General features: G+C 57.5%; 2 protein-coding genes and 1 long non-coding RNA gene across 6 annotated transcripts in view; all 3 read left to right on the forward strand.

Moving 5' to 3' along the window:
- Positions 1 to 21,100, forward strand: part of CAPN5 (calpain 5) — a 47,315-nt gene extending 26,215 nt beyond the window's left edge. For all 4 annotated transcript variants that reach the window (XM_004683230.2, XM_012725426.1, XM_012725427.1 and 1 more), the window contains exons 4-13: positions 9,224 to 9,432; positions 11,643 to 11,835; positions 12,638 to 12,831; positions 13,331 to 13,408; positions 14,710 to 14,905; positions 15,808 to 15,930; positions 16,940 to 17,136; positions 17,982 to 18,097; positions 18,628 to 18,764; positions 19,671 to 21,100. In XM_004683230.2, coding sequence (XP_004683287.1) covers positions 9,224 to 9,432; positions 11,643 to 11,835; positions 12,638 to 12,831; positions 13,331 to 13,408; positions 14,710 to 14,905; positions 15,808 to 15,930; positions 16,940 to 17,136; positions 17,982 to 18,097; positions 18,628 to 18,764; positions 19,671 to 19,850 — 1,623 coding nt within the window. In that variant the 3' untranslated portion in view covers positions 19,851 to 21,100. The remainder of the gene's footprint in view (positions 1 to 9,223; positions 9,433 to 11,642; positions 11,836 to 12,637; positions 12,832 to 13,330; positions 13,409 to 14,709; positions 14,906 to 15,807; positions 15,931 to 16,939; positions 17,137 to 17,981; positions 18,098 to 18,627; positions 18,765 to 19,670) is intronic.
- OMP (olfactory marker protein) lies at positions 448 to 1,526 on the forward strand. The gene has a single exon (XM_004683229.2). It carries the CDS (start codon positions 802 to 804, stop codon positions 1,291 to 1,293), a length of 492 nt encoding a protein of 163 aa, XP_004683286.1. The 5' UTR covers positions 448 to 801; the 3' UTR covers positions 1,294 to 1,526.
- Positions 1,815 to 3,166, forward strand: LOC105853680. The gene is made up of 2 exons (XR_001145474.1): positions 1,815 to 1,942; positions 2,930 to 3,166. It is a non-coding gene; the product is annotated as an uncharacterized LOC105853680 (long non-coding RNA).
- Positions 21,101 to 26,469: the final 5,369 nt, after the last annotated feature.

Raw genomic sequence — 26,469 nt, forward strand, 5'->3', positions numbered from 1 at the left:
TACCTCTGACCTGTACCCCAGTCCTATATGCATAAATAAATAATCTTAAAAAAAGAAAGAAAGAAAGAAACGCAAATGCTCAGGCCTCGTCCGTGCGCCTTTAAATCAGGAAGGCTGTAGGGGCCCGGCAATCATGTGTTAAGTCCTGCAGGTGATGCTCGTACTCACCAAGCCTAAGAACAGGCATCTAGTGGGAGAGGGCGGTGGCTGGGTCTGGGTCCGGGCAGAGGGGTGTGGGGGAGGCCTCTGGGCATCTGGAGGGGTCAAGGACAGCTTTTGGCAGGTGCGGGTGGAGGGTAAGGGGAGTCACGGGCCACTTGGGTGACTTCAGATCTCAAATTGGTGGTGCCTCTGGCCAGCTCTTGCCCTCACACCCGCGGGGGGCCTTCCCACCTCTGGCCCCCGACCTGCTCCCCTCTCCCTTCCCTCTCCCATCAGTCCTGCTCTCTTGTTCACAAACAAGCCAGCCCGGCCCAGCCCTGTAGTCAGGGTGGTTGCCACAGCAATTGACATCAGTGCCCTGGTCCCCGAGGAGCCTGTCACCCTCCGCTGCCTGCGGCGTCTCCATTGCTGCTCCTGCTCCGGTGGAGAGGAGTCACCCGGAGACTCCCACTCTCCTAGACGCCCCAGGTGCAGGCCTGGGCGAGGCTAGGAAGGGCCACTAACAAAGGGGAGGGGACGGGGGAGGGCGGGCAGGTAGGCGGGGCCTGGTTGGTGGCCTCTTGCCTGGGCGGTGAGGGCCCCGGGCCACTCAGCTCCTAGACTCACCGTGGTGGTGGCAGCGGCAACGGTAATTGGACCATGGCGGAGGATGGGCCGCAGAAGCCACAGCTGGACATGCCGCTGGTCCTGGACGAGGACCTGACCAAGCAGATGCGGCTGCGCGTGGAGAGCCTGAAGCAGCGCGGGGAGAAGCGCCAGGACGGTGAGAAGCTGCTGCGGCCAGCCGAGTCCGTGTACCGCCTCGACTTCATCCAGCAGCAGAAGCTGCAGTTTGAGCGCTGGAACGTGGTGCTGGACAAGCCGGGCAAGGTCACCATCACCGGCACCTCGCAGAACTGGACGCCCGACCTCACCAACCTCATGACGCGCCAGCTGCTGGACCCCGCTGCTATCTTCTGGCGCAAAGAGGACTCGGAGGCCATGGATTGGAACGAGGCCGATGCCCAGGAGTTCGGGGAGCGCCTGTCGGAGCTGGCCAAGATTCGCAAGGTCATGTTCTTCCTCATCACCTTCGGCGAGGGTGTGGAGCCCGCCAACCTCAAGGCCTCCGTGGTCTTTAACCAGCTCTGATGGCAGCTGCCTCCTCCGGCCCACTGCCCATCTCCTGCCCGGCCCCTCTTCCCCCGGTACATTTGGGGGCATTCTTCGAACTGCTGACCTGTCCTCGGCTTGCAGACCCCCTGAGTCATGTCCTCCCTCACTCCTCCCTGGTGCAAGCACCCCGGATGTGGGGGTTAGGAAAGGCTCTGTAGTCTAGAGGCTGAACTGGCTGCTGCTGCTGCTGTAGACCCTGGAGGCCTGGGGGGGGGGGGCTTGTGGAGGAAGACGGCAGACGGCAGGACCACGGCCTTCTGCCCTCTCTGCTTCACCGTCCTGAAACACACTGAGACAGACACGGCGTGAGAGCGGGCTCCAAAGAACCAGCCACCGAACTTGCTCCAGAGACCGGTGACAGCGACGACAGAGCCGCCTCCTTGGAGAATCCAGTAAACAGGCTTTGCTGCCCATCCGGCCGAGGCCTGTTTGCCGGAGCCTGTGTCCAGAGGCAAACACCAGCCTGAGGACCCAGGACAGCGCTGCTCCCAGTGCGTGGTCCCAGGACACCTCGGGCTCCAGGGACGGGAGCGGGGCTGCTTTGGGGCTGCCTTGGGCCATCGGGAGTGGCCAGCACGCTGGAGGCGATGCAGTCCAGCTCGTGCTCTTCTGGGAATGGCTTCAGGTGGGGAGAGGGGGAGGGAGTCATGTCAGTGTCACTTGGCGATCAGTCTGTCTCTACGTATACGTATATTGTGAAAGCGTGTTACATTCATGTGGATATATTCTAGAGTCTAACCTGCCCTAGGAACAAGTATGATGTTAGGTGAACTGTATTATGACTGCTCAGTCAGGATGATCTTGGCATTCAACTTGGGTAACTTCAGATCTCAAATCTGTGGCCTCTCTGGTCAGTTGTTGCCCCCACCCCCTGCCAGGGATCTTCCAGCCTCTGATTTTGCACTGGGGGACGATGCAGTTCATACAGTGAAGTGGAGAACAGTATAGTAAGGGTTTCCGCCCCCCGGAGCTGGAGACAGTCGGCTCTCAAGTGGCCCCGCTGGGAGGTCAGGCTTTTCCCAGCTCCCTGGCCAGAGAGGGTGTGTTTTGTCATGGTGTGGCATCTCCTTGGCATCTTCAGTGGAACCTAGGGTGGCCTGCTGGGCAGTTGTGATGGCTGATGGTCAGAAATGGGTGGGAAGTTGCACATACTGACCTCACAGGTAGCGCCACCCACTCACCCGATGAGAAACTGAGGTAAGGTTATCAGCAGGTTCGGTTCGAATCCTCAAACCTCGTTCTTCTTTGCACTGCACAGCGGGGTGAGCCCCCTTTGAAAGATGGGCCTGCCTGTTGCCTAGCACCCACCGAGGTCACCACAGGAAATGCCATCAGGAAATGCCCTGTTTCAAGACAGCCCTGTTTTTGGTCAGGGATGTGCCCGACACTTCCCTCATGGCAGAGTCATCAGGGCTACGGGTTCTGGGGAGAGATGCACTGAGAGATGGAGGGTCAGAGCCATCAGTTAGCTGTGCTGCTGCTGGGAGGATGCACCCCCACTTTGGAAGCGTGCAGGCAGGTTTGGGATTCATTAGGTGGGAGATTGGCCGTGGCGTGTGCGCTGGTCCTTTCTAACTCACAGCTCTGACTTCTAACTCATACCCTGTTCCAGGACTTTGACGAAATCCCTACTTTGCTTCTCCACTGACCACTGGGGGAAGCCAGATCTTGGGGAGCAGCCCTGCCCTTCTGTCTCTTTGCTCGACTTCTTCCTGCAGCTCCAGGGACCTGCTTGGTTCAGAACTGCCTGCACTGCACGCCCACCTTGCCGCACCACTCCTGCCCTGTGGGCCTTGTGTGCCTCTGCCGTGCCCGCTGCCCGTCCCCAATAAAACCTGTGTGTCTGGCCCGGGTGGTGTACAGTCTCTCGCCGCAAGCCACTCCTCTGCAGGGGCGCTGACCCACCTGTCTCCTCGCAGCCCTGACCACCCCCTTCTGGGCTTTTCCCCATGCTTGAAGCCCTCCTCCCACCAGCCTTCAGGGATGAGACTCAGCACAGCCAGGTGACTGGGCTGGGCAGGGACTGAGCTGAGACCCTGTCTCTCGCTATCCAACCAGGGAGCAGCACAGCTGGTGTTTTCCTGCAGTGGCTCCCAGCCCAGCCTCTCTGGGCGTGAGAAGGCGCTCAGGCTACTGAGTCTCCATCTGGTCTCCCTCCCTTGCAGGGTGTCTGGGGGACAGAGTGTGACAGGGATGACCTGTCACAAACGTGCAGTGTGGTCAGCAAGGTCAGCAGCCCTAACTCTCTTGCAGCCGCTGACTTTCTAGAGGGAACAGTGGCTCTGTGAAGCCCCTTCCAGCCCTGCCAGCCAGATAAGCCTGATAGCACTGTGTCACCTTCATGGGCCACTTGACCCTTCTTCAGAGCTCTGTCCCCTCTTCGTCTCTCTCTAGCCCAAAAGTCTGGAATGAACCAGCCAAGGCCCAGAAAGTGGCCACCTGCCCAAGGTCAAAGAGGGAGTGGAGGGGCCAGAGGAGGGGGTGTGTGGGGACCAGTCTCTGGGTCCCCTTGGCCCCCTGTGATGCCCCCACTTTCCCTGAGGGCCACGCCTGGGCATGTCCAGCTTCTACTCAAAGACCAAGGTCAGGCCTGGCTTTAGAGGCCACAATGGGGTTTCACTTAGGAACAACCTCTGCTTCTAAGTTTTGAGGTCCATGCCCCCATCCTCCACCACAGAGCCCTCTCCAGAGCAGCGGATAGAGACCTAGGAACCTAGCCCTCCGCCCCAGGACCGGGTGGGATCCTGGCTCTCTCCTGGATTGGGTCTGGAAGAATGCAGAGAATGGGAAACAAGGACCCGTTTCCCATGGAAACGCGCTGAGACCGGACATTTCCTGGACGTCAGCCTCCCGCTGCACCACCGGAAGGGGTGAGGGGCCTATCCTGCCACACACCCCCATCCCCCCACCCCCCCAGGCACTCTCCAGCGGGGGAGCTGACATCAACCCCCTTGTAAGGCTGTTGGGAGGGTGAGATGAGTTAGCATTAGTTTGGCTTTGCAAGCTGGCACACAAGATCCGCTCTCGGTTTTCTCATTGCCACACCCCAGTCATATGTGTCTTTGCTTTTCACGATTACTCTGAGCCGAGTGTGTTGGGAGCGCTTATTACTGAGGCGGGTTCTGGTTGCAGAGAATGAGTGGCCTGGGGTGCGTTAGCAGCCCAGTGCATACGGCCACAGTGATGTGGGTGAAGGCAGGAGCTGGGACCTAGCCTGGCCCGAGTGGTCACGAGGGAGTAGACGCTCCTCTCTCACCATTACCAGGCCCAGCCCAGGGGGCCTCAGCCTTCACAGTATGCTGGGGAGCCCAGCAGGAGGAGCCAGGTCAAGGCTCCCCACCCACATCTCTGAGCCTTGTCTGCTGCCCCCCACCCCCGACAATGAATAGGCGTCGGGGACTCTGCAGAACATCAGCACCCTGCTCTCCGGCTGCTGAGCCAGAGGGGCTCTGCTCGCCCGAGGGGGCGCAGGATGGTGCCCCATTATCCTGCTTTTTCTAACCATGGCCTCTGAAAGTAGAGAACTTAGGGCTCTTGGAATCAGTCAGAATCAGAACCGAGTCTATTCCGATGCTCAGAATCCTCTAGTTTGGGAACTAAAGAGTCCGTATGGGCCCCCTCGTTCAACTCAGGTAACAGGAGACCTGCTGTGGCCTCTCAGCCCTGCTGACCCTCTTCAGAAAAGCCCCCAACTGGCTCTTTGGGGTCCCACGCGGAAATCAGTGAGAGATGCCTCTGTATGCACTAAGTGCACCCCCCACTCCCACACTGATGTGCATACGGGTGTGTACCCACACACCACTTCTGAGCTGTGCTGCCTGCCCTGGGCTCCCGGCTTCCCAGACTCTCCTCCTCTCAGTCATACACACACACAATCTGCCCCAGCCAGATTTGAGCTCAGTCTCTTGGGTCTAGGTCAGTCCCCAGGGGGAACCTTCAGAGGGCTCCAGGCGCCCCCCAGAGGCGACTGTGGCCAGCGCTGGGGGTTTCCTGCCAGGCGCAGAGCCCTGTGTTGGGTGCTGGGAATGTCAGTGTGAGTGGGACAATGGCCTGGGTGGGACCCTCTGCCCTGCTCAGTGAGCAGGGAACGAGCCTGCAGGAGAGAGGGTGTTCAAGGAGCACTGGGCCCTGAGCCCCTGGGGGACCAGGAACGGCACAGTGCTGCAGAGGGAGCCGCTGTTGCATAGCTGAGGTGCCCTGAAGCTGCGCAGAGCCTGCAGAGTGAGGCTGAGAGCAGCTTCAGGGCCTCCTGCAGGATTTTGACTTGTGGGAGAGGGAGCTGGGGTCTGTGTGGTGGAGCATTTCAACTGTAGAAGACAGGAGAGGCGAGACAGGGCCCAGCAAGCCCCCGAACGTCTCTCTGCTTCAACAGTCGTCAGCTCACGTCCCATGTCCTCCCCTACTCTCCCTCCCAGAAAATATTTCTGGATGCTTCTCTGTATGATAAGGATTCATTAGGGGGAAAAAAAAAACCCAGAAACCACTAACCGTACTATCATACCACACCTCAAATAATTCTATTATAATTCCTTAATAACGAAATATTGAAATTTGCTCCGTAATGACGGACAGGTTTTACAGTTTGCTTGAATCAGTTCCAAACAAAAGGCAAAAATTACAACTGGCTGGTTCCCTCTTCATCTTTTATTTTTTTTCCCTGGGAATGTCTTTGCTGAAGAAGCCAGTTATCTGTTCGGTGGCATTTCTGATGCTCGGGACTATACTGGCGTCATTTTTATGGTGTCATTTAACATGTTCTCATGTCCTGCATTTCTTGTAAGAGATGACTTTCCTCTGGAGACTTAAGAAGGTTCACACACTTATTTTATTTTTTTTTTGACATGACTACTTCATGCCAAAAACTGTGTCCTTCTCTCAGGAGACACGTAAAAGTCTGTTTATTTCTCTTAATGATGTTGGAAGCCATCCTGGCTAGTAATGTTAGCCAGGATCCTAAACTCATTTGAGAAGTCATGGTCATCTGAGTCCATTACTTGTCAGTGGTTGCAAAATAGTGATCTCCTCTTCTAATCTCGTCCTCATATACTAGCTAGATTTCATCTCTAGATATAAGTGTCCCTTCACCTGCTATTGGTTACTCCCTGATACAGTTATAGGAGCAGAGCACATCCTTGATTCTCCCCTTAATTCTGCCCAGATAATGAGTTGATGCCCTGCCAAGCTCCAGTAATGACTGTGATGATTTGTTTGCGAAGTACCATTGTGAGCTCACAGATTTGAACAAATGGGATGTGTCATCCTCCCCCTCGGTTATCACCCTGATCCACGCCCCCGTGGGCCCTTCCTCTGCCGGTGGGAGACTCTCCAGGGTGGTTCCTGAGCCCTTTGAGGGGGCTCCAGGCATCTTTGTTTGTTCCCTGGGTTTTGGGGTGTGACCCAGTGAGGTGAGGAGGGTTTTCAGTGTGTGTGCCTGTGTGAGCACCCCTTCTGGGCCCGCCTCCCTCTGGCTTGGCACCTCCCTCCAGCCTGGGTCCCACAGCCAGGTCCGATGCTGTGATTACAGGAGGGGAAATTGAGGCCCCAGGGGACCGCTGGCTCTGGAGCCTCATTAGGTGCTCCTTGAGCCCAGAGGACTCCGAGCCAAAGCTTGGGTTTGGCTAATGATTCTCCCTCAGCAGCCCCTCCCTGTGCCCTTGAGGGCTTCTCTTCCACCCTCCCAGCCCCCTCGACCCCAGACTCAATCCAGAGCTTTCAGAGCAGGGAGGACCGTGCACAGGTCGGTGAGCTCATGTCTGAACCCCCACACTCTGTGCCTCCCTGCACCCCTGTGGAGCTCAGCCTTCCCACCCGTGCAGCAGTGGGTGCCAGATTGTTGATACAGCGTCCTGTACGGAAAGCGAAGTGGGAAAGGTCGCGGGTGGTCAGGGCAGAAGTGCCAGGCCCTACGGAGTTGACTGCCAAGGGAGGCCCAGAGGCGGGGAGTGTGTAGCCACACAGAGCCCTTGGCCCAGCAGCGCCCCAACTTTGCAGCCCTGACAGTGAGTCCTGCAGCCCTCACCCATGCCCAGGGGCAGCTTCTGCCGGCTGGAGTAACCTGTTTTTAATGCCTCGAAGGAGAGCAGCCAGGGTCAGGGTTGGGCAGCAGAGGACGCAGCAGGCCTGCCTGGCCCCAGCACAGCCAGGACGCCTCTTAAGGAGCTGAGCACTTTCATCTGAGCTCTCTCCAGTGTCCCGTTAGGGAGCTTCTCTTTGCCAGCATCCCTGCTGATGGAAAGAGGCTGTAAACAAAAGCATCCTTAATGAGCGTGGGGGTTGGGAAATGGCTTTTGGATGAAGTCTCTGTACTCAGGCTGGTCCGGGCTTTGGGATTTGCAGCCTCTGATGGGGCTGTGGCTGGATGCCCAAGTGCCCACCTTTCTTCCAGAAGGAGCTGCCTGTGGTCTCTCTGAAACTCAGCCTCCCTTGGTCCCCTGCTTACAAGGCCAGCAGGTGATCTGGCCTGGCCCTTTCCTGCCCCCACCTGCTGCCCTGCTCATCTCTGTCCATCTTCATCTGCTTGGGGACACCCATGCCAGCTCTCAGAATATCTTCTCAGAAACAGAGCTGGCCCTCCAGGGTGGGGGCTCCTTTCCCCCCCTCTCCACTGTCTTGATGCCCCCTACATCATTCTTGTCTGAATGCCTTCCCCTCCCAGCAGGCTGGGGACCTCCCGAGGCCAGGGGCCAGGCAGAGCGAGCCACACTATACAGAACTCATTGTTTAGGCCCTGGCTTCAAACTCCGGTGGGCCTGCCTCCAAAGAGGGTGTGTGGTGGCATCCTGACAAGTTACTTGCCTCTCTGAGCCTCATTTTCCCCTCTTCTGTAAAGTCATGAGGTTGCTGTGGATTCGAATTAAATAAATAGACCAGGCATGATACCTGACACTTCCAATACAATTCACATCACCCACAAATAACCAGTGTTGTTAGAGTCCCAGGCAGTTCCTCTGAACTTATTCATTCAGCTCTCAGATGTTTATTAAGCACTGCCTCTGGCCAGGCCATGAGCTAGGTGCTGGGCAGGCACCATGACCAAGACAGAGGTGTCTCTGCCCTCAGAAAGCTGACATTTCAGTGACAGTGTCAGTGCTGAAGGCACTGTCACACACTTGTTTAGTTATAACTGGGAGCAGAGAGGGCTGGGAGCCATAATTGATGGACAGAGGACCTGGCTTTCTCTAAAAAGTCAAGGAGGACTTCCTGGAGGAGGAGAAGGATGGACCCTAAAGGAAAAGTAAGAGTCAGCTAGAGGAAGAGCCCAGAGCGGCTCATGGGGCTGGGCTGGGAGAAGGGTAGGAGTAGAGAAATGAGCCTGGGTGGTGGGGAAAGGTCAGGGCACATTAAGGATTTGACCCTTATTTCCAGGGAAGAGACCTGTTCAGCAAGAGCACTCACTGCTGTGAGGGGTGAGGGCAGAGAGGGCTGCTGATGCTGTTACAGCGTGCGAGGACAAGGAGATGCTGCACTGGGCCAGGGTGGTACCAGGGAGATGGAGAGAGGGAGCCAGATTGAGCAGAATGGAGGGGCTTGGATGGGCCTCACTGGCTGGAGAAGGCACAGGAGGAGGCCAGCATGGCCCAGCGTCGAGCTCGGGATGCACTGCGGGATGGTGGCACCATTCTCCCGGTGGGAACTGGGATGGACGTGGTGTGTTGCTGAGGACCAGAGTGAGTGCACAGAACCTTACCACCACGGGGCTGGGAAGAGTCTAAGGGAGCCGCAGCCACCGCAGAGGGGGAAACTGAGGTCCAGACATGAGAAAAATGGGCCCAAATTGCATGCTGACTTATGTCTGAGACAGAGGTTGAACCCAGTGTGCCTTTCCATTTTGGTGCCCTGGGGGCATGTGCCCCCAATTGCTCATGACCCTCCTTGCATTCCCGTCTTCTCCTCCCTCCCCATCCAGGTCATCCCAGACTGGAAGGAGCAGGAGTGGGATCCCGAGAAGCCCGAAGCCTATGCGGGCATCTTCCACTTCCACTTCTGGCGCTTTGGGGAGTGGGTGGACGTGGTCATCGATGACCGGCTGCCCACAGTCAACAACCAGCTCATCTACTGCCACTCCAACTCCCGCAATGAGTTCTGGTGTGCTCTGGTGGAGAAGGCCTATGCCAAGTAGGTGCTGGCAGAGGGCAGCTGGGTGGGTGCCGGGCCGGCGCAGCACCACTGATGGGCTCCATATGGGTGTCCCCCTGGCTAGGGGTCCAGGCAGAGAGGTGAGGGGCCGGCGCAGAGTCACACAGAGTGCCTAGAGCCTGAGCCACAGTGCACAGCTGAATATATACCGCATGGGGTGGAAACCTGGGTAGCTAGTGGCAAGGCCTCACAGTCACCCACATAGAGAGGTGCCGGGTGTATAAATAACAACCACTTCTCTGTGCCCAGCACCCACTTCTGTCTATAAAGACTTAGGCCCAGGCAGGTGTCCTGCAGGTGGCCTGGGCCAGTGCAGATTGGTGTGGCTTCCCAGAGATTCAAACTTTGAGCCCTCCCTGGAGCCTTGGGTGTGACCTCTGCTCTTGGGCAATTTGAAGAGGGCGGGCAAGTAACCGTGTTTCTTGGCACCAGGCCTCCCTTATCCATCTGTCTAACATCTGTCTACCCGACTGTCTGTCCTTCCATTCTGTTGGGTGAATGTGTCTTCCCGCCCTTTGCCAGGCTCTGGGTCCCCAGCACCAGCACAAAGCGTTGCTGAGCTGTGGAGAGATAGGAAGAAGAGTGATCTGCCCAGGGGCCTGCAAGACAGGGCCAGGCCTGGGGCAGGGGGTCAGTGGGTGGAGTCCAGCCCCGCCAGTCTGTGGAGCAGCACCCTGGTTCCTCTTCCAGGCCTGAGTCATCGTCCTCTGTGTGTGTGTGTGTGTGTGTGTGTGTGTGTGTGTGAGAGAGAGAGAGAGAGAGAGAGAGAGAGAGAGGAGCAGACAGACAGAGACAAAGATAGAGAGAAAGGTGGGAGGGGAAAAAATAGCTCCTAACAAACTCAAGAAAACATACCAACAGGTTAGAATCCAGAAAGCAAAATGCACCCCCTGGTGGCCACTGAGCTCATGGCCCTAGGCACAGGGCCTCTTCTCCAACTCCAGAACTAAAGACTCGAGGGGGTTGTGTGTGTGTGTGTGTGTGTGTTTTAGATTTATTATTTATTTATGCATACAGAACTGAGGTATAAGCCAGAGGTGCAGGGGCAGTGAGAGATTTCACCAGAGACAGAGTGGGGAGCAGAACAGGCAGATCAACAAAGCACACTGCTGAGGGGAGCAGCGCCAGTCAGGAGAGGTCAGGAGAGGTCTGCTGCACCATATGGGTCACCTCTGGGGGGGGTGCTGAACTCATGCTGAAGTGGCTTTAGCTTCTTAGTGCTGTGCTTTAACCTGCTGCGCCACCAGGGAGAGCCTACCTTGTCTAAGTCTTTTACACACAGGTGCATAGAGAGGCCATGACACACAGGTGCAGGGGCTGCAGGTGGAAGAGAGGCCACACACCTCCTTTCTACTTTGTGTCTCTATGAACTTGCCGCTTCCCAGGTAACTCATAGAAGTGAAACCATACAATGTTACCCGTCTGTGTCTGCCTTATTTCAATTCATATAATGTCTCCAGAGTCCATCTGTGTCGTAGCCTCTATCAACATTTTACTCTTTATGCACTTATGTAGCCACATCTCATGATATCCATTTCCAACATACAGAAATCACGCTGTGTTGTATATCCCAGCCTGCCCCACCCAGGCTTGTATGCAGCACTGGGCCTGTAAAACCTCAGGCCTTTTTCTACACATTTGAATGAGGAGCTGCAACTGTCTCTACAGCACCTGGCATATTGCACACCGTAGAAGCTTAACATTCCTTCAGTGAATGATTGCACCTTGTAGACGCAAGTGTCCAGTGCAACAAGCCAGCACTGGCATCTCCTTAGTCATGGGCGTTCGGTGCAGGGTTCGGCGGCTGCCTGGTGTGCCAGACAAGAGATCCAGCTCTGCTCTCACCTGGCATTGTAGTTGCTCCTTGTTCTAAGCAGTGCTGCTCACCCAGAATTGATGTGTCAAAAGACAAATGAACGCTAATTGCTTCTGACAAGAATTGCTCCATTTCTGGGCAGCTAATTTTTGAAGATGAGGTGCTAAGGCGAGGGGAAATTTGAGTGTGAAATGATGTGGCTCAGTGGGACAAACATTGTCTCGGGAGCTGGAGACTGGGGTCTAGTGTTGGCTCTGCTGTGGCTGTGCAGTTTGCTTCACCTCTCTGAGTCTCAAAACGTGTCCCCCGTAAGGGGAAGGGCTGTGACCATCAGGGAGCATGAGCTGGGAATTGTTTCCATGTTGCTCCCCAGGCTGGCGGGTTGCTATCAGGCCCTGGATGGAGGCAACACAGCAGATGCACTGGTGGACTTCACAGGCGGCGTTTCTGAGCCCATCGACCTGACTGAGGGCGACTTCGCCAATGACGAGGCCAAGAGGAGCCAGCTCTTTGAGCGAGTGTTAAAGGTGCACAGCCGGGGAGGCCTCATCAGTGCCTCCATCAAGGTGAGGGCATCAGTGGGGCTTTTCCCCGCTGGTCAGCCCCGGTCGGGGTGGCAGGTAGGATGGTCATGCCAGCGGGAGCCCCTGCCCAGGTTAGCTCATTGAATCCAGACCCTCAGTTGCATGGTAGGCGAGAGGAAGTTGAAAGGTACAGCCAGCCCTCTCCCCAGTGCTGGGGAACACAAGCCACACCTCCCCTCCCCCAACCCCTTACACTGTGAAGTGCCTACACTGTTCAGGCAGCACCCCCCTTTACTGGTGTGGTGTTTGTCTGAGCGTCTGAGGGCCCCTCAACCAAAGGTTGTGGTATTGCAGGCTGAGGGGCAACCAGAATTGGGGGGCAGCCCCCATGGGGTGCCAGTGCAGGACTGGGTGCCTAGGGGCACCCTCCTGGTTCAGGAGGGGAATCTGGGGCTCAGAGACCACCTCAGTGGCATGTTAATAGACTGGCTCTCTGGAAAATAAAAAACCCTGATTTGTAGCATTTGCTGGTTCCTGTGGTATAAATACTCCTACCATGGTTGACTTCAAGCCACCAACGCTTTAACAGCTAGCTTGCAAAATCCCTGAACATTTAACAGTCACCAAGCTGGTGCTGGTCAATCCCAGGACAGCCCTGGGCTGACCCTCTGTAGGCTCCTTCTTCACCCCACACTGCTGCCTAGGCCTTCTGAAGGACTGAACACTGAGCGCAGGTCCTCACTGCTCAGAACACTGCCTGCTGTTCCCTTCCTGTCCTGTAGGTGGCGCGTGACACTGTCTAACCACCTCCCCTTGGCTCATCAACCGTGCCCTCCCCTCCTAGGCAGTGACAGCGGCCGACATGGAGGCCCGCCTGGCGTGTGGTCTGGTGAAGGGCCATGCGTATGCCATCACGGACGTGCGCAAGGTGCGCCTGGGCCACGGCCTCTTGGCCTTCTTCAAGTCCGAGAAGCTGGACATGATCCGTCTGCGCAATCCCTGGGGCGAGCGGGAGTGGACCGGGCCCTGGAGCGACACGTGAGGCTCCTGGGGAGGGTAACAGGCGCGGGCAGGTGGGCCCAGGTTAGAGGGCTTGGGCACAGACCTGGGGGGGCTTCCTGGAGGAGGTGGCACTGGGCTGGCCTTTGGTGGGTTTGGGAGGGAGAATTAGGATACCTAGTTTGGAGTTGGGGGAGGAGGGGTGAATAAGATGGGGTAAAGGCTTGGCCATGGGGATGTGCTAACTCCTGTAGGGGACACAGTGACCCCTCTGGGGAGTAAGTGGGGAGCACAGTAGGCTTGAGAATGGGGGGAACTGCTCTGTGCTTGTTGCTTGGCCCAGATGAGCAGAGCCCAGACCTCCTGCAGTGAGGATCTCTGCAGCTTTGTTCCAGAGTGGGCAGGCAGGGCCCCAACCATACCCTCACATGGAGGCCTGGGCTGAGCTGTCCCTCGCATCCCCTCACCCCTGCCTTGTGGTCCTGGAGGGGCCCCTCATCTCATACTCCTCTCTCCCCTCCCCTGCGCTCACACCCAGTTCTGAGGAGTGGCAGAAAGTGAGCAAGAGTGAGCGAGAGAAGATGGGGGTGACCGTGCAGGATGATGGCGAGTTCTGGTGAGTGTGTTCTCGGCACTGGTGGGCATCCAGGCTGAGGGGCAGCTTCCCGAGTGTGGGAGGCGGGGCCAGGGCTGCAGCAGACGTCCCACCATCAGCTTCCGCTGTCTGTCCACAATCACAGTTTCTCTGAGCCTCAGTCTCCGCCTCTGCAGAATGAGCTGAGCAGTGGTGGTCCCTTTCATTGTACTTTCATCCCCACCTGAGGGGAGCCTGGGCTGCTCTGGCATCAGCAAGTCGAGCATGATGCTGGCAGGTGGGGGATGCTGGCAGCCTGGCCGCGCAGAGCATGGGGCAGAGGAGAGGCCTCCAGGAGGGATCCCCCACCTCCATTGAGGCTGGGGTGATGAGGCGCCCTTGCTGGACAAGGAGAAGGACCCCGCCCAGAGGCAAAAGCACGTGGGTTTGGGAAGAGTGAGGTCAGGGAGGTAGAGCCGCTGAAGGACACATGGGTGTGCAGGGGGCTGGAAGACAGTAGCAGCCTCCCTTAAAGAGCCCAGTGACCATTCCTGCACCCACCCAGCCTGCATTTAGTCCCAGATGAGAGTTAGAGTTGTTCTTCAGCAAGGCACCAATTCAGAGTACTCAGCACTTCCTGGAGGGGTACTGGGCCCAGTGTCTGGTGGGTGCCATGAGGCCCCAGGCTGACCCAGAGGCAGGTGGCAGTGATGGTGATACCCTGCGGAGGCTCCCTCCTGCAGATATCAGGGTGCTGCAGCAGGAGGCGCCCAGGCCCTCTGGTCTGGGTACCCATGGGCGAGATGCTTTTGCCCAATCTGACTCGGCCAATGAAGGAAATAGAAAACCCTCATCGGTAGGAAGGGCCTCACATGTGCACACTCACACATGCGTGTGCCCGCTCTCATACATGTACACACTTGTCCCCCTTGATGTGTCAGCATCACTTCTCTGAGTCTGTCTGGGCCCCCACGGCATCCCCGTGGGGGGGCCCAGTACCCCTCCAGGAAGTGGTGTGTGTCCCGGCCACTGCAGGAAGACCCCAGAGGGAAACCACTTTATGTAGACCTGAGTTATGTACTCTGTTCATGTACCAGCCGGCCTGTGCCAGCTGCCCTGTCTGCCGGGAGTGGTAGGCGTGCTCCCCTTGCGATACTCAGTCCCTGCCCTCGTTCTGAGAGATACTGCTGTGAGATTTATTCCCATCTTACAAGTCAGGAAGCTGAGGCTAAGGGGGCCTGGGGAAGCATCCACATGGCCTCATGTCCACCCTCAGAGCACTCAGGGCGGGCGGGTGGGCGGGCTGCTGGGACCCTCCCAGCTCAGCCCCTCGCCATGCCCAGGATGACCTTCGAGGACATGTGCCAATACTTCACCGACATCATCAAGTGCCGCCTGATGAACACGTCTTACCTGAGCATCCACAAGACGTGGGAGGAGGCCCGGCTGCACGGCGCCTGGACGCAGAATGAAGACCCGCGGCAGAACCGCAGCGGGGGCTGCATCAACCACAAGGACACCTTCTTCCAGAACCCGCAGGTGGGCTTCCCGGCCTTCTGTCCCGCTGTGGTTGCCTGCGTGACTGGGCGTGCGTCCCTGTCCCCTCAGCACAGCCCTCAACATAGTGGGGCTTGGTGGCCACGTCAGCTCGTCTGTGTGGTCACCGGGCCCCAGCCTCAGAGTCTGGCCTGGCTGGCAAAAATGGAGCTGAGACTCTGGGAGCTACTGAGTGTCTTATCTAGAGTTAACATTTGAAAGCTGAGCAGAGGGTTCAATCCCCTTGTTTCCACACCACATAGAGCTGTTCCGTCCAGGGGGACTTGAACAGACTGGCGTCTCCACAAGGCCTCCTCCCTGGCAACTGCCTGGTAGCCACTCCATCCTCACACCTGGCACGCCATCACCGAGCAGTAGCTGTGCCAAGCTCAGAGCCGAGCAGCCCTCCCCACCCCGCCCCCAACCCCTCACACACTGTAGGCCTCTCTCACGGGGTGAGGGGTGAGGCTTAGGCAGGGATATGGCTTTGTCCCAGCTCACTCAGCTTGGAAGTGACTACAGGTCTGGCTCTGGACTGGCTCTGGCTTCCACGATCCAGTGAGTCCATCTTTTTTTTTTTTTTTTTTAAGATTTATTTATGCATATAGAACTGGGGTACAGGCCAGAGGTGCAGGGGCAGTGAGAAGATTCACCAGAGACAGAGCAGGGAGCATAACAGGCAGACTGAAGAAGTACACTGCTGAGGGGGGCAGCGGGCCGGTCAGGACAGGCCTGCTGTGTCATGTGGGTCACCTCCCCTGGCCAGGAATCGAACTCGTGCTGCAGTGGCTGCAGATAGCTTCATAGTGCTGCGCTTTAACCTGTTGCGCCACCAGGGAGGGCCCCCAGTGAGTCCACTTTGACTTGGCTTCATTGTTATCTGTCTCCCTCGGCCATGCCTGCAGTATGTCTTTGATGTCAAGAAGCCAGAAGATGAAGTGCTGATCTGTATCCAGCAGCGGCCAAAACAGTCTACCCGTCGGGGGGGCAAAGGTGAAAACCTGGCCATCGGCTTTGACATCTACAAGGTGAGGCCAGCTAGGGCCCTGCTCTGGGGACGGGCTCGGAGGCTGCCAGGGCCTGGCCACGTTGGCTGATGTCTCGGGGATGCTGTTTGGAATACCCAGAAGGCCTACCCTGCCCGGGGGCTGGAGCTGCACCCCACTTCTTCTTGTCCTGGGTTGTCTGGGGAGCAAGGAGGAGGAAGATAGCTGGTAATTGGGCTGGGCTCTGGGAGGCCCCCACTGCTCCGTCCCTCTGAGTCCCGGCCTCCCTGAGTTGGAGGCCTTGCTGGCCACCAGGAGAGCCAGCAGCCTCACCACTCACTGGCCGCTCCACCTTGTGCACATGCGACGCCCGGTGGGTGGTGCGCCTGCCCCGTGGACATGTGGCCCCTCAGACATTGAGAACTGGATAAAGTGACAGGCCCGTGGTGTGTGCTGGCCCCGGCCTCTGGCGAGCTCCTGGTACAGCAGTTTGCTCCTGTCACCGTGTAGCTGTTCTCACTGTGTTGACATGTTGTGACTGAAGTGTCATCACCTCCCCTGACGTGACTGCAGCCCAGCGTAGCGGGAGTCGTGGATTGTCCCGCATGCCTTGACAGCAGGGTCACTTAGGTCACTTAGGAACACATGCTGTGGCCTGGGCAGATGTGATATCACAGCAGTCCCCCACAGCTGCTGCTACCAGGGCAGTTCCAGTTGCACACACCCCCCAGCCTTAGCGACTTCACTGAGCTAGAATTCACATGCCACACCGTTCACCCACGTAAAGTAGTAGTGGCTTTTAATGTACTCGCAGAATACAATGCCGCCACCACCACAATCAATTTTAGGACATTTTCCATCACCCCAAAAAGAAATCTGACCCCTTTAGCCATCACCACCAAGTTCCATCCACCCGTTCCCCGCAGCCCTAAGCCAACACCCATCTGCTTCTGTCTCTGGATTTGCCTACTCTGGGCATTTCACGTCCCTTGGCGAGGGCGCTTGTGGGGGCCCCTGGGGAGCTCTGGTGGCCCAGCCCTCGTCTCCACAGGTGGAGGAGAACCGCCAGTACCGCATGCACAGCCTGCAGCACAGGGCCGCCAGCTCCATCTACATCAACTCCCGCAGCGTGTTCCTACGCACGGACCAGCCCGAGGGCCGCTATGTCATCATCCCCACCACCTTCGAGCCCGGCCACCCTGGCGAGTTCCTGCTCCGGGTCTTCACTGACGTGCCCTCCAACTGCCGGTGAGCGGGGCTGACGGGGCTCCGCAGCCCAGGCATGTCGCTGTGGTCCCCCCTTCTACGTCCCTGAACTGACCCAGCACCCACCGCCTCCCTGCTCTCCCAGCCCCCTGACCCCACCAGCCGCCGCCACGCTGAGCTGCGATGCACGCAGCACTTCTTCGCATTCACAAAGACGCTTTCACTCAGGCTTTTCCTGTACCCCTCAGCAGGAGGCTGACCCCCTGTTTAACTGATGAGAATTGGAGATGGAGGTTGGGTGTGGCCCAAGGTCATACAGCTGGTGGCAGAGTTGGCCTTGGCCACTCAGCCTGCCTGCTTCTAGGCTGGGAGTCTCGTCCTGCTGAACCCCCTTTCGGAAGGGGCTGGCCTGCCGAGGGGGCAGGTGGCCTGCTGAGGGGGCAGGTGGCTCAGAGTCCATGCTCCCTGTCCCCCATCCCGACCACAGAGGCGTCTGTGTGTGGGCTTCGCCCGGCCAGTCTGGACCCCGCTGCTCTCCAGCCCTGGGCAAATCCCTTCCCCTGTGAGCCTGGCACTTCCGAACTTGTAAACCATGGGCATGATAGTCACGTATTGTTCGGGGCTTTATGAGGCTGCGAAGCCATGCCTGTAACATCCCAGCAGAAGGCTTGCCACACAGCAGGTGCTCAGCAGAGTCAATTCCTCGGGGACAGCCTCTGGTACGGAAGGAGCAGCGGGAGCCTGGGGGTGGAAGCAGGTGCGGTCATGCGGCTTCCCAGGACAAGCACCCCTGGAACGAAATGCTGCTCCTCTCCCTCTCCCTAGTTCTTGCACCCCCTCACCTTCCCTCTTCCTGGTCCCCCTCCATCACTTCTCCCCTTTACCAGGGAGCTGCGCTTGGACGAACCCCCCCGAACCTGCTGGAGTTCTCTATGTGGCTACCCCCAGCTGGTCACCCAGGTCCATGTCCTGGGGGCTGCTGGTCTCAAGGACTCCCCAACTGGTGAGACTCTTGCCTTTACCCCCTACCAGCTGCAGATACCCAGCTTCCAGGGCGCTCCTGCGCTCACTCATTGAATGGGCGCTCGTTCCCTGAGGTCCACACAGCCTAGTCCAGGAGGAAGTTAGAGCATAGGGAGGGACGGCCGTGGCCCTGCGCTTGGCAGCCCGCATGGGGCGGAGTGGGGGCAGTCAGACATAGGAGCAGGTGGCTGGGAAGGCGGGCCCAGGGAAGGCTTCCTGGAAGAGGTGGCCTTTCTCCAGACCGAGGAGGTGTTAGCATAAAGCCTGGAGAAGAGGAGAACACAAGGGTGCTCTGGACAGGGGCAACAACATGGGGAAAGGCCTGGGGGATCGCCAGAGTGTACCCCCTGCCTCTGGAAGTTAGCCAGTGCCTCAGGCTCCAGTTTCCCTCTCCCTGATGGTGTGAGCAAAGGTGTCTGCTCTAGAGGGGATTCCCACCTTCCAGAATCTGTCCCCTCTGGCTCTACCCCAGCCCCCACCCTCACCCTACCGCCCACTCCCTTTCTCTAGGGGCTAACTCTTATGTGATCATCAAGTGCGAGGGAGACAAAGTCCGCTCGGCTGTGCAGAAAGGCATCGCCACACCAGAGTACAACGTGAAGGGCATCTTCTACCGCAAGAAGCCAGGCCAGCCCATCACTGTGCAGGTGAGCCCACCTGTCCCCAAGGACACTCACGGGCCCCCGCTCACAAAAGCAGGACAGGATAGCAGAGCTTTGACAGGAACACCAGGTTCTGATGCTCACTTTGACCCTGGAGGTGTGACCTTGGGGGTTCTCTTGCCTGCCTCTCCTGGGTGGGTAAGTGGGATTGACAGGAGTGTCTCGGACACACTGCAGGGCTGGCTCCTGGCCAGGGACAGTGGCCATCTCCCCCCACCTTGTCCTCCAGAGCTTCAGCACTTGTCCCTGAGGTCCCTGTAGGAGAGGCCACCTGGACAGGTTGCATGCCTGCATCGCTATTTCCCGAGAGCTGGGATCAGAAAGCCAGAGGCCTGGGCCCGGACTTCCTTCCCACTCAGGCCAAGGGCCGGTGATTGAAAATTCTGAGCTCATTAGCAGGAAGCTCTCTGTCCCCCAGGCCCAGGCCAGCATCTCTCTGGGTAAGAAACCATCTGTAAACAAACACACAAGTACCCCAGGGGAGCCACTGTGGGTTCTCCAAGTTTTCCTAACATTGGGTCCCACTGGATTGACCTGTAGATGTTGGGGCTAGAAGCAACCTAAGAGGCCATTAATCCAAACATCGTATTAAACACAGGGAAAACAGGGACTGGGGAGGCTGGTAACCACTTGTCCAAGGTCACCCAAGGTCAGTGCAAGGGCGGTTAATAGCGGATTTAACCTTACATGTGGAAGGGGGCTTGGGCAGGCGAGGGGAAGCTTACGGCCCGGAAGGCCATGTCTGAGGTCCACGGACAGGCAGCAGCTCCTCGGGGTTCCCTTCCTCTGCGAGCTCGTCCTGCAGGATGGCATTCACTGCCCTCAGCACCACCCGCTACACTGGACGCCTGGTCTCGTGTGTGCCCCTCCACCGACCTCTCTCCCCTGCAGATCTGGAACCATCGGGTCCTGAAGGACGAGTTTCTGGGCCAGGTGCACCTGAAAGCCGACCCGAATGACCTCCAGGCTCTCCACACCCTCCACCTCCAAGACCGCAGACGGCAGCCCAGCGACCTGCCGGGCACTGTGGGTGTGCATGTGGTCAGCAGCGCCTCCCTCACAGCTGTGTGACGCCTGCCTGCCGCCGCCGGGGCCCCCCAGTGCTCACCACCATCATATGTCCCCACCCGGGCCGGCAGACGCGCCTGGAAGCGGGACACCAGGGTCCGGCTCCCAGCTCCTCCACTGACTTGCTGTGTGACCTTGGGAGGTCGCTACCCCTCTCTGGGCTCAGTGTCCGAAGGACTCCAGAGCATTCCCTTGCATGGAGATTTAAAATAGCCCGCCCTGCCCCAGCTGTCTCCACTGCATAGGGACTCTATCCCTCAAACATTTCCCCAAGGCCCTGCTGTCTGCTGGCCGTGTGCCAAGGAGATGTCACTTGTTTACATACAAACTGCCACACTCCCAAGCCACTTTCCCCCTCAGACCTTGGGCTGCCTCGGGTCACAGACCTTGCTTTTTGTCAGGTGCAGACTTGGTTTCCTAACCACCCTGATGGGATCCCCTTGCTCTTCCCAGGCTCCTACTCAGCCAGGAACTTGTCTGAACATTCTCTAACCCCATCCTTTTATTTATCCAACAGAGATTTGCCAAATAAATTAACGATGCCCGCAACCCCAGGTAGAGTTGACCCTCCCCGTCCCAGGCCTAACCTCTGCGCCTGGGTCTCCTCAGAGGCCGACGCCTGGAGGGTGCAGCTGCTTTCTCCCAGCCTCTGATGGCATTCTCAGCCCCTGGCTCAATCCCTGCAGAGGTGGGGGCAGTGGCAGTGAGGAAGGACACCTTCTGCCCTGACCTTCCAGAAGCTACGAAGCGTCCAGTTTAGTGGACCAAGGGCCAGGTGCGTAGGGGGCATGCCCCAGGCCCCCCTCTGTTGCGAGGCCTGGGCTTTTCCTGGGACAATGGACTCTGGGGTGCTGGTCTCAGGCCTGCCAGTGTCAGGTGACTCATTGGGCTAGGCGAAGGTAGGCAAATCCATCACTTGACCAGAGGTTCCTTTACCAACACCCCCCAGATACAGCCAAGGAGGCTCCTCTGCTCTCAGTGTTTTATAGTCTCTTTTGAAACTGAATTTTAACCAGTGGTTTTTAAGCCAAAACTGAAAGCCTGAACCCCCAGTTTTTGCTTCCTAAACTCCAGTCCTGTGGTTCTTTGGTTTTATTTGGATTCTGCTTGAGGTGGGAAAAGTCTTACTTCTCAGAGAAGTGAAGAAGAGGGTGCTTTGCAGGCTGGCTCGGACTCTGTTCTTGGTGTGTGGGTGCCTCACCCACTGGGGGGCCTTCTGTGTCCATGTCAGCTCCAGGCCAGGTGACATCAATGAAAAAAAAAAAACCACTTGGTTCCTTTTGGGGACCTGAATTTTCAACTTCAAATCTGACTCCTGGGTGGAGATTCTGGATTCTTGACTTTGCGTCTTCACTCCAGGGCTAGCTAGCTCTGTTCCTGTGTGGCCCTGGAACACCTGGAGGCCCAGGAGCTGAGAGACAGGAGGACAAGAGGACTCTTAACTGGAAAACCGAACCTTCCCCTTGAGAATCTGGGCCTGGGGCCGGGACCAGGAGCATGACCTAAACCAGGAGCAAGTCACTTAAACCTCCTGTGCCTCAATTTCCCCCTCTTACAAAGTGGGGCTAGTGTTTCTCATGTGTCGGCACTCTTATTAGCAAGTGCTGGATAAGGGCAAAATCATACCCTTTCTCTGTATCTCTGTGTTTGCGCTATATACATTTATGTAATCACCACTTCGCAACGTCGATTTCTATGAAGACTCTTGAGACGGGACAGTGAGTGGGGGGGCAAGATAAGCTGGTTTGGGCCATCATGTGAGTTTTTATTCAGCCGTGTCCATCAGGGCTATGAAGCAAATTTGGACAGACTGGCCAACAGAACTGTGTGGACTTCAGCCTGGAAGCTGGAGCTACCCCACCCCAAACAGACCTGGCCTGCAGTCTTGGCGTATGAGCTGTGGGTGGGCCAGGCTGGCTCCTGGCTGTGCGGAGATCCCGGGTCCTCAGAAGGCCCTGGACTGGGCAGGTGAAAATGGAGTTTTTTCAAGCTCTGCCTGGAGGGTGGGAGGGAGAGAACATTTGCTCTGGTAGCTTGATGCACCCTTCAGCCCACAGGGGTGCCCAGGTCTCCACTGGCAGAGGGCAGGGCCTTTGGTCTGCTGTCCTGACCTGGGCTTCACTCTATTTGGGGTTTGCCACAGCACTGGTGCCAGGGAGTAGAAACTTACTCCCCTTTCAAAATAAACACTACCATAATCCCAGAAAGACCTTCCTGTGTCTGTCTGCCCCTCTGGGGGTAAGGGAAATGAAGGGGATGCTTCCCAGACCTGGTGACTGCCCAGGGATCAGAGATGAGTGAGGGGGGAATTGGCCTGTCTGTGTGAGCTGAGATCACTGGACCTGTCAGTCTGTCATCTGGCCCTGTGCTGGGCCCTGGGGTGGGGGATCAGAGGGAAGCAGGTGTGGAGCCCTGGGTTGGGGGTTCAGAGGGAAGCAGGTGCGGGGCCCTGGGGTGGAGGTTTGGAGGGAAGCAGCCACAGCTTTGCTCTGGGTTAGGGGGTCAGGGGGAAGAAGCCACAGCTTTGCTCTGGGTTGGGGGGTCAGGGGGAAGCAGCCACAGCTTTGCTCTGGGGCATCTCCAGGCTAGTGGGGGAAGACAAATTGAAATACTTGGATCCTGAAAAATGCCACCTAGAGAGGCATTGGTAGGCAATGAGGAGTCGGGGCCTCTTGAACCTGCCGGGGTGAGGAAGCCTTGACTGTAACCCTCCTGTGACATGGAGGAAGCTGCCTCCTCCACGGAGGGCTGTGGAGAGAGGAGACGGGCTGGTGGGGGTGCAGGCGGGCATGGGAATACTAGGACAGAGGCTGGTGAAGAGAGGTGCTGGCAGCTTGAGCCAGGGAGCCTGGGGTGGCAATGGGAGAGATGGCTGGGGTAGATTTTGGGGGTAGAGTAAACAGAACTCCACCGTGACTGTGTGAATGGGGACTGAGGGAGAATAATTGAATTAAGGTCAGTTCCTAGATTTCCCCAAAGGACAATGGATCTGCATGTATGTTACTGTAGCACGTGCTCCCTCCTGGTGCTGAGTAAATTAAAGCTGTTCTGACATCTGTAGGTGTCTGCTCAGCCCTGCCACTCCCCCAGCACTCCATGCCCGTCCTTGGCACCACGTTCCTCTCCAGGTCTCAGTCTGCCCATCCGTGTAGGGCCAACACATGGGCCCGCCCAGCTAGGGAGCCTCGGGAAGAGATGATTGCAGGAGCGGTGTGTTCTAGTGCAGTGACTCCCTCCGAGCCGCCAGGCCAGGCTTGCTCCAGCAGCCAGAGCTTTCAGGGGTCAGGGTGGTGGGATCAGCGGGGCCCTGGCCCAGCTGAGGCTGAGCTCTGAGCTCTGGCACTGAGCTCTGCAAGGCTGCAGGCTCAGCTCTGCACCGAGGTCCCTTGACCAGCAGGTGGCGAACTTGGGCCCTTGGGCTCCGTGAGCCCCTCTTGTCTGGGTGGCAGCCCCAGGTCACAGGGGGTGAGGAGCCACCAGACTGCCTCCCACGGCCCACAGTTCTCTGGAGAGGTCTGTGCCAGTGGGGCTGCTGCCGGGCAGCTGCGGGCAAAGCGCGGTGGCGAGGAAGCGCTGGGTCTCAGGAGCCCAAAGTGGGTTTGTCTTCTCCAGGGCTAACTGCACACGACTCATTTATTCTTCAGCTGTCCCCCAATACTGCATTTCAAAACTACCTATTTCACTTCCGTTTGTACGTTTCCCGGGTACACGCAGGTTACTTCCAATTGGCTGGTTTGAGAGTTTCCTGGATGATTCTAGAACAACATGCACTTCTCCCGCTTAACCCCCAGAACAGCTTGTGGGGGCAGCATTGAAGTGACGAGTTTCAGGGGACACATCTGAGGGGCCCCCCCGGAAGTGCTCTGGAGCACGGCAGGCCCATGTACAGGGACCGGGAGGGTCAGACACTGGGTGGCCATGTCCTACTCCAGCCGGTCATTGTTTCCAGAGTCTCAAAGGGCCATTTTATGGTGCAGAAGCCGGGCGAAGGGCAGGTAGGAGCTGAGACTCAGCAAATCAGTGACCAAGTGAGCCTGGGCTCGAGGCTTCCTGCCTGGAGGCTGGGAAAGCAGGTCATCTTACTGTACTGGCCGTGGGCAGCTGAGCCCGGGATGAGTGGGCTGGGCCCTTGCTGGTCAGTTGTACAGCAGAGAGCCCCCGCCTCCTGGCCACAGGGCGGCCAGCACTCACACTGAGGCCGCACAGCCCGCCCCCCCAACGCTGATGTCATGACACCCAGACCTTGGAGGGCCCCGGGCTCTGGCTCTGGCTCTGGCTCCGCCTCGGGGGAGGCTCTGGAGTGGGGAGGAGAGTGCTCCGGACAGGACTGAAAGAAAAGCAGACACTGAGAGGGAGCCAGTCAGCCGGAGACCCCCATACTCAGAAGACAGAGAAGGGGCACCGTGCACCTGCAGCTTGTCCTGGACCCCAGGCCCTAGCTTGCCAAGCCCTCCCAGGCTGGGGGGCAACCTGTGTGCAACCGGGACCCAGGTAAGGCGGGCTGTCTGCAGTCTGAGCACCGGGGAGTGGTTTGCTAGACTTCAGTGGAGTTGGGGGCTTGGGTTACTGGGGAGCCCCGCAGTCTGGGGCTCCTGCTCCTTTGGGGGCTCAGTCACAGCAGCCATCAGCTGAAACTATACCAGGCCTGGCGAGATGGAGGTTTGTACCTTGGAGAAGGAAGAGCCGGGGGCATATTGTCCACGGAATTGTTTCTGACCAGGGCTGGGCTGGGCTAGCTGGAGGTGGCAAAGTCCTCTGTCCCTGTTTTCTTTGGTCTCTCTCCCATGCTTTTTTTTTTTTTTTTAATAATATAATCGTTTGTCTTTACATCATTTTGTGCCTTTTTCTCAGTTGTAATACTTTCATTTTTTAAATTGCTGTTTTTTTTAATCGTATTCTTTATTCCTCTCTCAATAAGTCACCCCCTTCCTCTGTGTCTCAGTTTTCCCATCTTTGAAATGGGAAGATGAAGCTTCATGACGAGGTTGTGAGAATGGGTGCGTCAGGCATGGGCACAGAACTGTGGATGCCACTCTGTGTTCTCTGCTGCTCATTTGAAAAACAGCTGACTAGTATTGTCTTTAGGGGGAGTCTATCTGGTAGCTTTTCCGTATGAGTGACGCCTAAATTCTCCACCCTCCACACCCCCTGCACCAAATCCCCAAATCCATCATGACCACTTAGCTGTGCCCTCGTGGCTCTGCAGCAGGCTCGTCAGGACAGCCAGGCACCCTTTCAGACAGCCCCCAGGGCAGGTGCCTGTGGGTCCTTATTGAGTTCCCTCCCCTGGCACACATGCAGACTGCATGCCCGCTGTTTCCCAGAGCTCCAGGCCAGGGGTCAGGGCTCAGGTGTCATGGGCAGAAGATCAAATGCCCAGTGCCTCTGAATGGGCCTTGTAAAAAATTGATGCCCATCAGGAGGCAGGGAAAAGGCCTCATGCCAAGGTCTATGGGCTGGGGCCTCCCAGATCACCAGGCTCAGTCCTGTGAGTCCATCCTCAGCCATCTCTAGGCCCGGTCCTGTGCTGGATGAGGGGGTGGCTGAACCCCATGCCCTGCCCTGGATCAACTCCCTCACGCTGGGAGCGGCGGTGGGTCAGAGCCTGATCATGCAGCCTAACACAAAGGGGAGAGCCAGGTAGAGGGAAACTGCGCTCTGGCAACCTGGGCGTGGTCGTGGAAGGCTCCCTGGAGGTACCAACTGCCCTGAGCACGAAGTGTAGGTGGGGATTTATTGGTTAGAAATCCAGGCAGAAGGGCCCGGATCTATAAACGTTAGGAGGTCTGGATAGGACAGGCTCATTTCGGGAACGGTGAACACTGAGAGGGGGGTAAGGGGAGGCGTAGGGAAGGAAGGCCGCAGGGAGGCCTGGAGGTGGCCTCAGGTAGAGCGGAGGCCATCTTGACAGGCGTGAGGCAGGGCAGGCCACGGGCAGGTCATGCTTGGCCTGTGACCCCTCCCTGAAGGCCAGAGACAAAGTCCTAATCTTGAATTCACTCTGCCCTGCTATGTGACCTTGAGCAAGTCTTGGACGCCCTCTGGGTCCCTTTGTCAGTATGTCCAAGAGAGGGGGCTGGACTTGTTATTTCCTGGGAGCCCTCTGAGAGTCCCTGAGTGACAGTGACTGAGAGGTGGCTAAGAGTCAGGTCACATGGGCTGGGCTGCAGCCACTGGGAGAGAAGCCAGGGAGGAATCCCTGGAAGGAGGAGGGGCTGGGGCTTTGGGAGGGGCCCAGGGGACCCCAGCAAGTGCTGCACCGCAAAGGTGGCCCACTCAGAGGTCTTACATGGTCTCTCCTGTGCAGAACTGTATCTGGCCTGACGGCAGCAAGCTCTTGACCCAAGATGGTGATTCTTCAGCAGGTGAGTGCTCCCAAGCCCCACTGGCCTCCATTTTTTTAATATGAGGAATAACGCTGCCTCATCTGTATACTTACCTGTCCTTTCTTTCTTTCTCTCTCTCTTTCTTTCTTTCTTTTTTTAGTTTTATTTATAAATACAAGAACTGGGGTATAGGCCAGAGATGGAGGAGGGGTGAGAGGGTTCACCAGAGACAGAGCGGGGAGCAGAACAGGCAGATGTACTGCAATACACTGCTTAGGGGAGTAGCAGGTGGGTGC

The sequence above is a fragment of the Condylura cristata genome, unplaced genomic scaffold, assembly GCF_000260355.1.
Source record: "Condylura cristata isolate star-nosed mole 26May11 unplaced genomic scaffold, ConCri1.0 scaffold00015, whole genome shotgun sequence".
NCBI lineage: Eukaryota > Metazoa > Chordata > Mammalia > Eulipotyphla > Talpidae > Condylura > Condylura cristata.

Coding starts and splice junctions, on each gene's coding strand:
- OMP (XM_004683229.2), top strand. CDS start 802: ATGGCGGAGGATGGGCCGCAGAAGCCACAGCTGGACATGCCGCTGGTC.